This window comes from Dermacentor silvarum, chromosome 9 (assembly GCF_013339745.2).
Source record: "Dermacentor silvarum isolate Dsil-2018 chromosome 9, BIME_Dsil_1.4, whole genome shotgun sequence".
NCBI lineage: Eukaryota > Metazoa > Arthropoda > Arachnida > Ixodida > Ixodidae > Dermacentor > Dermacentor silvarum.
The window spans coordinates 44,840,916-44,854,197 of NC_051162.1; the positions used below are offsets into that span (position 1 = coordinate 44,840,916).

A 13,282-nucleotide genomic window follows, 5' to 3' on the forward strand; every position below is an offset into this window, starting at 1 on the left:
TACTCAGTGGCTACGGTGTTGGGCTGCTGAGCACGAGGTGGCGGGATCAATATTTGATTGAAACAACAACAACAACAACAACAACAACAACAACAACAACAACAACAACAACAACAACAACAACAACAACAACAACAACAACAACAACAACAACAACAACAACAACAACAACAACAACAACAACAACAACGACGACGACGACGACGACGACGACGACGACGACAAGAAAATAGAATGTTTTGACGGTAACGACCTGTTCCGCAACGGCTTCTTCGAGACGGGCATCGCCTTTGTCACCGTGTTCGGCGTGCTAGGACTCCATCGCCACACGCAGACAGACAGTCACGCTTGTCGTAAGGGACGTGGACCACTGGTGCCAGAAGCTCGCTGAAGCCAGCGTGTATATGGCCACATGAAAAAACGCCAGCGTGCCACTTTGACCGGAACGGTGATTCAGCCGCTGCAGCGTCTACGACACGCACGGTTCATAGCAGGGGTCCTAAGAAAGTGTACCTCATAATCTCCGTGCCCTATGTGTGGTCTCGTTGGGCAGTGCAATTTTTACAGCGACAGGAATATATGCCGCAACCAACGTAAGAACCGCGGAGCTCGTTGCGTATACGGCTTCGTAGCGTGTTTTTGACATCCGGGTGGACCGAGCCCTCCTCAGGGTCATGTTCTCAGTAGCGAGTGGTCGCAGTCGCGTGTTTTGTGATCGACCGTAATCGGCGTCGTGAAGTCTTCACGGTCATGTCAGCTGTCGTTGGGCCAGCTATGTTACTTTAATTTTGCCGTTACATTGCATAACAGTAGAAAATGTTTTATAACCCGCCATGGTGTTACTCAGTGGCTACGGTGTTGGGCTGCTGAGCACGAGGTGGCGGGATCGAATCCCGGCCATGGCGGCCGCATTTAGATGCGGGCGAAATGCAGAAAAACACCCGCGTACTTATATTTAGGTGCACGTTAAAGAACCCCAGGTGGTCCAAATTAACTATGGCGTGCCTCATAATCAGATAGCGGTTTTGGCACGTAAAACCCCATAATTTAATTTTTTAATGTTTTATAGGAGCTCGACTCCCAACCTAATGCTTGGAACTTCCACATATACCAGGTGTTCAAAATAAAGCTGTACATAATTTTTAAAAATCGCCTGTGGCAGGCAGCCTAATTCTTTTCGTCCTGCTGGGTTATTCGAAGAGGTGGACAATAGTAGCACGAGAAATCGAAATATATATTCAACTAATTAACAACAATTGACTAATGAACTTCTTGGTTAATTACTTCACGACACATACTGCAATATACGAATTGTAGCCGGTGAGTTTGCAAGACGCATCCACTTGAAATGAATTTCCAAGATGACACTAGTTTCGAGATATTTGCCATAGTGTGGGACGAAATACATGGGCGTTCCAGTTACTTTTGTGCTTCAATGTATAAAACAGCAGTTTTGGTAAAAAAGTAAGTGGAACAACAGTGCATTTTTACGGCGAGTTTGAAGGAGCATATCTCTAAACTGGTGCCATTCTGGAAATTCATTCCAAGTAGATACGCCTGACAAGCTCACCGGCTACAATTCATAAATTGCAAGATGTGTCGTAAAGTAATTAACTAAAAAGTCCATTAGTCAATTTTTTTGATTGATTGAATATGTGTTTCGATATCTCGTGCTACTAATGTACGCCTCTTCGAATAACCTAGCTCAACGAGAATCATTATGCTACCTGCGACAGGCGATTAAAAAAATATCCGTAAAACTTAATTTTGAACACCCGGTATTTTCCATCGTGAATGTATATTGTTAGTGAATGCACGAGCCAAATTTTGATACTTTGTAACGCAGGCCATACTAATGAGTGGCTCTCTATCAGTGCTTTAATGCGGCAGCTGCGTTGGGTTGATTCGGCTCCGGCACGGCGAGATTCAACATGGAAAGCATTCTGCGAAGAGCACGAATGAAGCGTAGCGAAGCTCAAGAAGTGTCACGCTTTAGTTTTTGAAGTCATCATTAAAGTTAGCTGATTTGCGGCCGCATGTGTTGTCGCACCAAATAGCCTGGTATAGCGTGACCAGTGTATCGCCTGAGTAAGGTTTTGCTTTCCTGGAAAAGATACTGAATTAGCATCGCTTCCACGTGTAACTGTTCCTTATTTGCCCAAAGCGCGGAAGACAAAAGCAGAAAGATACGTCATATATGCCATAGAGTGGAGTATTTTGTCTTATGCTGGCTGCTGTATATAAGATGTTCATGCTTGCCTTTCACACCTTAAACTAACACTGATGAGAATGTGGGCCAATTTTCAGGAGCGCTTTTGTGTGCACTTTGGCTTCGTAGCTGCTTTTCTTTACTGCCGCAGAAAGTTGTCAGCAAGTACTGGAGTTGGCTTACGGGCATTATGTCTGTGGGTATTGTGCTTGTGTTGTGCGCGATTAATATGTGCTGCACAATCTTAATCTCTATAAGGATTGTGCAGCGCAAAGATCATCGAGAAGAAGTAAGAAAAACCTGTATCCATTCAGCATTGCGGTAAATATTTCTGAAATGACCTATATTTAGCATCTGGTATTTTCCTGCGTTTATTATTTTATTCGGAGCTAGAACACATGCGAAATAAAACACGTTATAGAGCGTCCTATAGGCGACGTACTAATGAAGTTTAAAGAAAAATAGGAGCTACGTAAAAGAAACAACGGGCCGAAATACATTGGGCCCAGGCTTTGAAGCAACTTTACATACATACACCGCTAACGCGACTACGAGACCTGGCGCGTCGAAGTCGCCGCCCCTCTACGGTGTGGTGTTTCGACAGTTTTGGTCCGTCAGATGACCAAGTTCACGTTTCCAAACACCGGGGCAGCTATCTTCGTACCGTTCCCAGCAGATGTCGCGGCGTTTCCGCTCACTCTCTCGAAAGCTTTCGCAGCCGTCTCGTTGAACGGCGTTCGGCTTTCGGTGACGCCGTCGTCTCTGGCGGCATTGCTGACGGCAGCTGCAGCCGGGGTCGGGGCGTAGCCGGTCAGAGAGACCGCGGCTTGCTTGAGGCTGTTGACCCGGTTAAGTGCGGCTACGCGGCGGTAGGAGGGCGGCGGCGGCGTCGACGACGAGCTGGTGGACGACACGATCAGGGCAATCGCGACGAGAGTGACGAAGGTGAGCGGCACCGTCGCCATCACCACGGCCACCATGCCCAAACCGCCGCCTCGGACAACAGACGCGACCATGCTGGCCTCGCTGCGCTGGACGGGGGACAGCAGTGCAGCCCTCATGATTCGAGAAGAATAGAGTCTTGATTTCGCTGTCGGTTCCTGTACACCACAGTGGCCCAAGCTTCTGTGGGGGAGAAAATAAATTCAGGAATGATGATGATGGCTTGCCTCACCTTGTGGAACGTACCCACTTACGGGGAATGCGAACAATCGGGCGCTAGATGACACGTAAGAAGAGAGAGAGAGAGACAGACACGTAATGAAGCAGCGAGTGAGGGAGGTTAACGAGAATAGAAAATCCGGTCTGCTATCCTGCAGAAGCAACGGAGGAAGTGACGTAGAAGGAAAAGAAAAAAAAAAGCAGAGAGAGAGAGAGAGAGAGATGTTTGGGTAGTTAGGATGACGTATAATAATAGGCGAGAGAGATTAACTTTACTTTTTTAACGACTGTTACGGTTGTCTCTGTCGGAATACAGCTTTCTTTGGTCTTGGGGGCAAGTCGAACAGAATAGTACAAAAGGTGCACAAAAGAAGATGGTCCCTGAACTATGACATGTAGTACCCACTACGGGATAAGTTCAAAATACCATGAGGAAAGAAAGAAAACTTAAGAAGAAATAGTGGAATATGAAGAAGAATGTGTATTCAGAAGCTAAACGTGATCTAAACAATGAATGATCAAAGATTGAGCAGTACAGGACCTTTGCCTGAAAGCTTTTGAAGCAAGTGGAATTGAACCTCCCCGCCTGAGTCTAGCTTAACATGGACCGGTGGACCTCTTCCGATAGACAGTGATGACCGAACGTTCACTCCTGCGGCCATGTTTTTGCATGGCTAGTCGAACTGGCAAAGTGAAAGGAGCAGCGATTAGATAAGACAATTTCAAGATAGTATCATGGCAACTGCTTTGTTTCGGGTAGAAAGTTTAACATAGCACAACAAGTATTCTTGCGGCCAAAGGCTAGCGCCGAGGCCCCAAGAGATACATTGGTTTAGTTCAAGGTCCAAACTAGTCAGAAAACTTAAACGTGATGGTAGTCATTAGCCTTTAAACCAGGGCACACACACGCAATTGAGGATGGGCCATAAATCGGGTGCTATCAGAATCGGCATGTTATTCTATGTCTTTTTTTCTTTCCGTATTATTAAATTCAAATTCAAATCAGGTTTATTTTTCCATAAAGAAATGGAGGGAGGCCTGAACAAAAAGTGAAAACTAGTTCACTTGACAAAGGCTCAGGCCCCCGTTTACATGGCAGACAGCAGTGATGGCCAGGTAAAAAAAAGAAAAAAAAAGATGCACATAGCAAAAAAAAAGCACATAGTAATACAATTCAGTTGCAAATATACAAGTGTGATACAAATATAATGAGATGCAAGACAGAATAATACAGTAATATAATGTAATATATCACTGTAATATAATAATTATTACCGTGGTATAATCGGATGCAAAAGAAAATATGAAGCACATAATGTAAATCAATGTGATTTGAGACAATTACACAAAATATAGACAATATAAATACAAGGTGTTGTACAGTTGCATAACAAAAAACACGAAAACGCGACAAGGCTAGCGATCTGTCCAGTCTTTTCTGTTTTATGTTAAAATACTTTTTTCGTGCTAGAAACTAATGAGCTCTAAAAGGAGCCATTAGTCAGAAGGCGGTTGTAGTTCGTGCAACAGAGATCTCAAACAAGGTTTATCGACTATTAGGGCAATCGAAGCATAATCCAACGGAACGATGCAATTCCTTCGTTGGTCGCAGTAATTGCACTTGCTCCTGTGCAACTGAAATCATTTAATTAAAAGAAGGGATATTTTAGAAAAAATAAAACGATTATATATGACGGCTTCACATGTTCAGAAAAAAATTAATACACAGTGCATATACGCAAAGTTGGATTCCCAATTCGTCCTCACGGCAGCCTGCGGCATAAGAGCTGCTAGATGTCTATGTTGTGCAGCTGGTGAACGTTGCTCAGGTCTCTCCAATTTGCTCCGATTTTAGAGCGATTGCTCTACTACTCCCGGTCCAAACCCAGAAACCGCCTGGTTCCGTAAATCTGACCGTCAAGCTCAGTCAAAGTCAAACTGGGACTCAGCCTGCCTCTACACTGGCGGCTTTTGGGTCCGTCGCGTGGGCGACCATGTCTTCAAAAGCGATCTGCGTTGTGTACAATGGGCGCCGAGTGCTGGTAGCTTCGTATGCGTTGTGCTTTCGGCGCTTAGTTCGCGTTAAAGCGAGACGCTGTATTTATTTATTTATTTATTTATTTATTTATTTATTTATTTATTTATTTATTTATTTATTTATTTATTTATTTATTTATTTACACCACCCTCAGGGCTTACAATGAAGAATTACAGAGGGGAGGGGCTAATAAATACAGACAACTATACAAAAAAGCAGAAAGGAAAACACGGATACTAATCAGATGAAAAAGCATGGTACATTGTAAAAATAACGCAAGTAGGAGCGACACAATGAGCATATCGTCGTAACAAAATATAGTTATACAAAGAATAACAGAAAACGTGGGTAATACAGATGAAATACGAATGCATGGTATATAGGGCAAGTTAGAGTGAGACGATAAGCACAGAATGATAGAAAATAAAGCATAATACAAAGCATACTGTTTGCAGATTGGGTAGATAATAAACTAGAAATAACTTATAAACAATAGATATCAGGGGAAAATAGAACTGCTTCGCTATACATTCCCATCAAGTCATCCTAGTTAACGTCAGTGTCTCATTGAAGTCATCTGCGTTAGTTATATCAACTAGGGGATCCGGTAGGTGATTCCATTACTGGCATGTTTTCGGAAGAAATGAATTACCATAGTTAGACGTTTTGTGGAATGGGATGTTCAGCTTATGACGATGGTCCAAGCGTGCAGAAGTAAAAGAGGCTGCTTCGATAAAGCGGGACTTGAGTGTGGGAATTAAATGGTATATTTTATGGAACAGACAAAGGCGAGCAATTTTTCTGCGTTTGTAAAGGAGAGATATGCTAGTTAAGCTTGCTGTGCGCTCGTAATTTTGTAGAATAAAACCAACCGACCGATTCTGCATAGCTTCTAAGCTGTTAATGCTAATTGATGAGGGTCCCATATAGATGACGCATACTTTAGATTAGGCCGTATCTAGGTGACATAATAAAAGCATGAAAATTATTTCCTTCGCTGCCGCTGATGGCACCGAGCAGGGTCTGTGTCCTTTTCCAAAACAAGCGAAATTGTGCTATCACTGGAAAAAACTTGTTTTACCGCGTTCAACCACGGCTATTTTTTTTTTTTAGCTGGCATGATGCGAAAGTTTCTGAAAGCTGCTGCAAGAGTAAATTCAGTAGTCGAAAGTATAGAAAATTCGCTGCTCGCCGAATACGCGCCATAAGCGTGGTTGCTTAAACGTGCTAGAGTGCCTTTCAAAACCGCTAATTATGATCTTGTTATATTTAACTTGCACTTGAAATATTTAGCAATCACTGCAATCACTGTCCTAAAGGTGCACGCTTCAGGAGGGATTGTGCAGCGCAAAGCTCAGCGAACCTTTGGATGAGTGAATTATTTTTTGCCGATATCACGCAGTAATCCAGTCAAGAACGACTCTACATCAGGTTGAAAGCAGATTTAATGCATCATTTTATGAGAAATGTTTCGTTTTTTTTAATTTTTTTCGTCTATGTGGGCGTGCTTGCACGGATAAAGGGTAAACTCCTTTATTGCATACGGAGGAATATTTTATGCTCCATCAGAAATGCGAAGCAAGGTTCCGTGACTATTCGTATGCTATTCAAAATTTTTGCTACTGTACGTTTAGGTGAAGGTGTGAGCGACAATTTCTCAATGTTTACTTTCATTGTTTCGAACTTCGAAGATAATTTTTCAACCACCCTTCCGTAGCATCTGCAGGGCGGGTCACGCGCAGTAAAAGGAGCAGTCGCAAAAAGGTCAACAAAACTGTTATCCTGAAACGGAAGAGTGGGCTACGGGCGTTTAAGGCATGTATCAAAGCTTTATGCAGAACAAACGATAGAAAAGTGTCAAAGGGCGAAAAAAATATTCATGAAACTCGAAAAGACTCGATGACGTAGAGTGCCAGGCTCGTTGAGGGAGGGAGCAGCGTTTCCGCTACGGCTTGCGCAGACCTCGGCACGCTGGGCGGAACGGTGCTACGGCCGGCCCACACATCCACGTCGGGGTCCATCTCTCGCCGAACGTGCCCTGTAAGAAGCGCAGGCCGGCACACTCACGCGTCAATACACTCTCGCTTCTTCTTTTGGGAGAACCGCAGGTGTGAGGTAGCAACGAATGGTGTGAGCATGAACGGGACCGAGTACCTATGAGTGTGGGCAGAAGTTAGTACTACGCAGCCGAGTGCCAGTGAGCCTGTGTATAGACGTGAGTGTGTAAACGCCAGTTAACAACTGTTCGCGAGAGTGGGCGTGAACATCAACGTGAACGAGGACAAGTCAGTGTGGGCGGGCGTGAGTACTTTAGAACTGTGAGTAGGCGTGGATGTGGACTTGGACGACTAACAAAGAGTGCAAGTCGATGGCAGTATATGAACGTGAATTCATAACTGTTCGTGTGGGTAGACGTGGTATGAACGGGAGTATACCCGCGGTAAGTAGGCCCGCGCTGCGTCGACGCTTGCCGCCACCGCGCGCTCTTCGCCCGACGCTAAAGGCATTGCCGACACGTCGCCGGCGTCTCCGGCACCTCCGGCGAAGACGGCGGTGGCCTCCCGAGAAAGGTGTGCGGCTTCCGCGCTTGCCATTTCGGTCTCGTCTTCATCCCGTTCCTCGGCTAGGCTTAACCGGGCCAGCTCCAGGCTCTGTCCGTTCACGAAGTTGTTCTCGTACGACCGGCGACGGTGGGGCATCGCCGCGTCGGTCGCCGTCACCGCGGTCGTCTTGCGCTGCATTCGAGCCATCTTGGCGGGCCTGGCACCGGGGCAGCACCTCTTGACGGGGCTCAGCTTGGGCTGGGCGCCCGAGGAGGAGCCGGCCTCGCGCAGGTCCCTCAACGGGATCCAGCTGGGGAAACGCGACTCGACGCCCCTGGTCGACAGCCGAGTGTCTGGCGGACGCCCGTCGGCGCTGTCTCTCGAAACGAAATGCCTGCAGCGGTTAGGAAAACAGCTGCAAAACTGTGAATGACGAAACTAGCTTTTATTGGGCGAGCTTGTGCCCAGAAAAATAGGCTACACTCAAACAACAACGATAGCGGTAAGCACAGCCGGCGGTCGTCGAACATCTGATGATCGGGTCAAGCGCATACATGAGTCACTGAAGTTTCCCAGAATAATCGCTGTTGCTGACGTGTTTTCCAGAGACTACTGCACACTTTGCGTTGCGCATACATGCAATCAGATTACACAAGGTTCGGTGACAACAGACATCGGATAGAACCATGGATAAAGAAACTTCATTCGAGAAACTTCCGATACATGCAGGCGCGTACTACGCTGAGCGATAAAACTTGTTAGACGGTGATGGTGCGCCGACTTTAAGGGCCCATACGCGCTCAATCCGCACATCCGCTCCGCACACATGCGGACTGGGGCGGAAACCTGTCCGATCGTCTGGACGGGCGGACGCAACTTTGCCATCCCCATGCCTGCTCGTCTCTCATTGGCTGGTACGAGGCGGACGGCGGAGGACGTCATCACGGCAAACATGGCGCTTGCTCGAAGTGAAGCGAAGCGGTGACGCGAGGCCTAGGCTACAGCCGCGTCAGAAACCGTCTATTTTGCTCGTTCTTGTGATTCTTACTAGAGTTATCCAGCACCCACGAAGATAGTCGTTGAAGGCAGCAAGCCGGTGTATCCTCCCAGGCTTCATCAGTGCGGGCGATCGCCGACAGAATCAGACGGAGCGGAGGAAGTGTGCTGTGTTTGCACGAGCGTCGGAAGAAATATTTCAAGCCGTCGACTTCGTGATTTCTTGTGCCGTGCTTCGCGTGTGAATTGCAAACGAGAAGGCCATCACATACCCGTGTATTCTGAGTATACAACACATATTCAGGGCGTGGCGAAATGAAAAGTGTCCGATCGGCGCACCCAGCGTGCGCGACTTGTGTGTGTTCTGTGTATGCAGTTTGTTGCCGCGAAGTGGTGAACGCCAGTCCTTTACAACCTTTAGAAGTGATGACAAGATCAGTAGCGATAAGATTTGTTTCCTCGTTATCGCTGTCATTCCTCGTGTGCTATACTGCGTGAGCCGTTTTGCCGCCTGCGATGCGCCGTGGTGACCGCGACGTTCGAGCCCTGTTGTTACTGTTACGAAGTGTTCTAAAGCTACAAATCGGGATATATATGTGTCGCAGTGGTACTAGGCGTAAAAGTGCTCGTTTTATGTGATGTGCGCATGCTAAGAAGTGAATAAGTGTTGCCGATCGCGTTTTCTTACATAGTACCCCGATAGAGAAGCCCTATCACACCGACCTTTCTGCTTCGTACATGTGTCGTTTGTTGCAAAAGTTGTTACGGCACTTTTGAAGATGTTTATATCGGTGAGGGTAATTTAGGGAACATCATAATAGTTACATACGTCAAGACATGCTGTGCTGTCCTGAAATGTGGATGCGCCTGAGCACTAATGCTATCAATGCAAATTTCTAGCAGCCTTGATTTGTATCATAGTGTTGCGAATATCAGGAATTTCTAGATTGCACGAAGTAAATAGCTTTACAAGACCGTAGAGGCTTGGGGTAGTCGGTACATACTCGAAAGGGAAACAGCGCGAAAAAACACCACAAGAAGACAAGAAGGGAGACACACACCAGCGCTGACTGACGACTGAATTCTTTATTCAGAAAGACACACATATATACCCAAAAAAAAGACAGAAAAGAAGGGTATATCACTGTGCATGGGCAAAAAATAGACACTGATTAGATTTGGATTTCCCGCGAATTGTGACGGTTCCGGAGATATGTTAGTTCTGCCTCAGACAAGGCCACAGACGGAGTGCTGACGCAAGACGCACCATTCCTTGCAATGGCAGCAGCCTCAAAGATTTCTCGGGCACACGCGTCATGGTAGCGTCTGCGGATCATGCACTGCGAAAAGTCAAGTCCCGGATTACGGCACCGATCACAAACACTGTAGTGCAAGGCCAAGTTGCTGCCAGTACCGGAGCGAAGACTGTAGGCATGCTCTCTTAAGCGATCGTTTAGGCAGCGACCAGTCTGTCCAATGCAGGAGCGACCACAGGGGAGAGGCACCTCGTACACCACGCCTGCTTTGCACTCGACGAATGGTGTGGCATGGTTCTTTTTACACGCAGGTTGTCTGGGTTTCTCCTGGTTGACCTGGCGGCAAAGTCGACCTAGCTAGGAGCGGACAAAACTACACGAACACCTGCCCGTTGCGCGATTCTCTTTATGCTGTGGGAGACGCAATGAATGTAGAGTACGATGGCATACCTGCTTCTCCCGCCGTCTGGCTGCTTCACGGGCGGCAGTTTTGCACACTTTTCAAGAAGTTTTTTCAGCGACGCCGGTGAGGAGTGGACGCCGGTATCCTGCACTGAGCAGCCTCTCCACTTGGGAACAGAAGCTGGTGTGCATCTGGTGATAGCAGGAGCACTGGAGAGCGTTTCCCAGCGCGGCTGAGGCAACACCTCTCTTGATGAGCTTGCTGTGGGCCGAGCTGAACGGGAGCAGGTCCATTTTTGAGCGAGGAGCATACTCCCAACAAACGTGATCCTGCTTGCACGTTAGCTTGAGGTCTAGGAAACGAAGGCTGTCATTCTCAGTATACTCCTTAGTCAGTGTGAAGACATTGAGGACTTCACAGAACTTGGCGTAAACTTCCTGGAATTGAGTAGGGGCATCGTGATGGTCTTGTTCAAGAACAATGAGAAAATCGTCCACATAACGAAAAACCTTCTGAACAGACACCTGCAGAGACGATACGATGCGTGCAAATGCCGGTCAAAATTAACCAAGACCAGATCACTTAGTAAGGGCGCAATACAGGAGCCTATGCAAACTCCCTTTTTCTGAATGTGCGGTTCGTCCATGAAGTTGATCACCGTCGAACGTAAGTATAGTTTCAGGGCTTCGAGGAAGTCAGCTGAAGAAATGGCACATTCATTTTGAAATCTCAGGGCACCATGCGTGTCGATGGCGTCTTCAACGACCTGGCAGATCATGTCCTGGGGCAATGAAAAATATAGGTCCTTGACATCGATCGAGAAGAAATTCAAAGAACCAGCGTGTTGCTTAGCCAAGTAATCAGAGACGGTCAATGAGTGCCTTATCAGAAAAGGATCATCAACAGGAAGTACACCGAGGTGCTTCTGCAGAAAGTTTCCCAGCAACCGCTGCCAGGTGCCTCGCTCGGAGACGATAGCGCGAAAAGGGCAACCTTCTTTGTGAGTTTTTGCAGAAAAAAAGATGTTCAAGGTGAGGCGTTCGCTTTTCTTCAAAGAAGCTGCGAGCTTAGTCAACCCCACCCTGCTGCACAACCCTAGACCTTCCTTCTTGAGCGCATCCAGTTTCTTTCCCTTGAATCGACAAAAGTTCTCTGTTACGGCTTCTTGGGATTTTCTTTGGTAGTCAGCGGCATTGAACACGGCGAAGCCACCTTCCTTGTCGGACAGAAGTAGTCGCAATCCAGCAGACTTTAGAAACTGAACAACAGGAGCTACACGCCTGCTTGCCACAGTGTTGGTTGTCGGCAAAACGGAGACGCAGTCGGAAATGCACCGTTCACGATCCTCATCTTTAGCCCGAGCAGCGACTGATCTCACCATGGACAATGTTTCGGGGCCATAAAGTTTTGTGGGAAGGCAAAAGTTGGGTCCAAGGCGTAGGGTGTCCAAAACATTCGGGGGAAACTTTCTGCAGAAGCACCTAGGTGTACTTTCTGTTGATGATACTTTTCTGATAAGGCACTCAATGACCGTCTCTGATTACTTCGCTAAGCAGCACGCTGGTTCTTTGAATTTCTTCTCGATCGATGTCAAGGACCTATATTTTTTATTGCCCCAGGACATGATCTGCCAGGTCGTTGAAGACGCCATCGACACGTATGGTGTCCTGATATTTCAAAACGAATGTGCCATTTCTTCAACTGACTTCCTTGAAGCCCTGAAACTATACTTACGTTCGACAGTGGTCAACTTCATGGACGAACCGCACATTCAGAAAAAGGGAGTTTGCATAGGCTCCTGTATTGCGCCCTTACTAAGTGATCTGGTCTTGGTTAATTTTGACCGGCATTTGCACGCATCGTATCGTCTCTGCAGGTGTCTGTTCAGAAGGTTTTTCGTTATGTGGACGATTTTCTAATTGTTTTTGAACAAGACCATCACGATGCCCCTACTCAATTCCAGGAAGTTTACGCCAAGTTCTGTGAAGTCCTCAATGTCTGCACACTGACTAAGGAGTATCCTGAGAATGACAGCCTTCGTTTCCTAGACCTCAAGCTAACGTGCAAGCAGGATCACGTTTGTTGGGAGTATGTTCCTCGCTCAAAAATGGGCCTTCTCCCGTTCAGCTCGGCCCACAGCAAGCTCATCAAGAGAGGTGTTGCCTCAGCCGCGCTGGGAAACACTCTCCAGCGCTCCTGCTATCACCAGATGCACACCAGCTTCTATTCTCAAGTGGAGAGGCTGCTCAGTGCAGGATACCCGCGTCCACTCCTCACCGGCGTCGCTGAGAAAACTTCTTGAAAAGTGTGCAAAACTGCCGCCCGTGAAGCAGCCAGACGGCGGGAGAAGCAGGTATGCCATCATACCCTACATTCATGGCGTCTCCCACAGCATAAAGAGAATCGCGCAACGGGCAGGTGTTCGTGTAGTTTTGTCCGCTCCTAACAAGCTAGGTTGACTTTGCCGCCAGGTCAACCAGGAGAAACCCAGACAACCTGCGTGTAAAAAGAACCACACCACACCATTCGTCCAGTGCAAAGCAGGCGTGGTGTACGAGGTGCCTCTCCCCTGTGGTCGCTCCTGCATTGGACAGACGGGTCGCTGCCTAAACGATCGCTTAAGAGAGCATGCCTACAGTCTTCGCTCCGGTACTGGCAGCAACTTGGCCTTGCACT

The 13,282-nt window shown here is 47.2% G+C and overlaps 1 protein-coding gene across 1 annotated transcript in view; it reads right to left on the bottom strand.

Annotated features, from left to right (window-relative positions):
• Window positions 1-6,888: 6,888 nt before the first annotated feature.
• The window catches only part of LOC125939820 (uncharacterized), a 43,158-nt gene continuing 36,764 nt past the window's right edge, over window positions 6,889-13,282 (bottom strand). The window contains exons 5-6 of the mRNA XM_049655272.1: window positions 7,844-8,345; window positions 6,889-7,446 (exon numbers count right to left, since the gene is read on the bottom strand). Of these exons, the coding sequence (XP_049511229.1) occupies window positions 7,354-7,446; window positions 7,844-8,345 (595 nt within the window). The 3' untranslated portion in view covers window positions 6,889-7,353. The remainder of the gene's footprint in view (window positions 7,447-7,843; window positions 8,346-13,282) is intronic.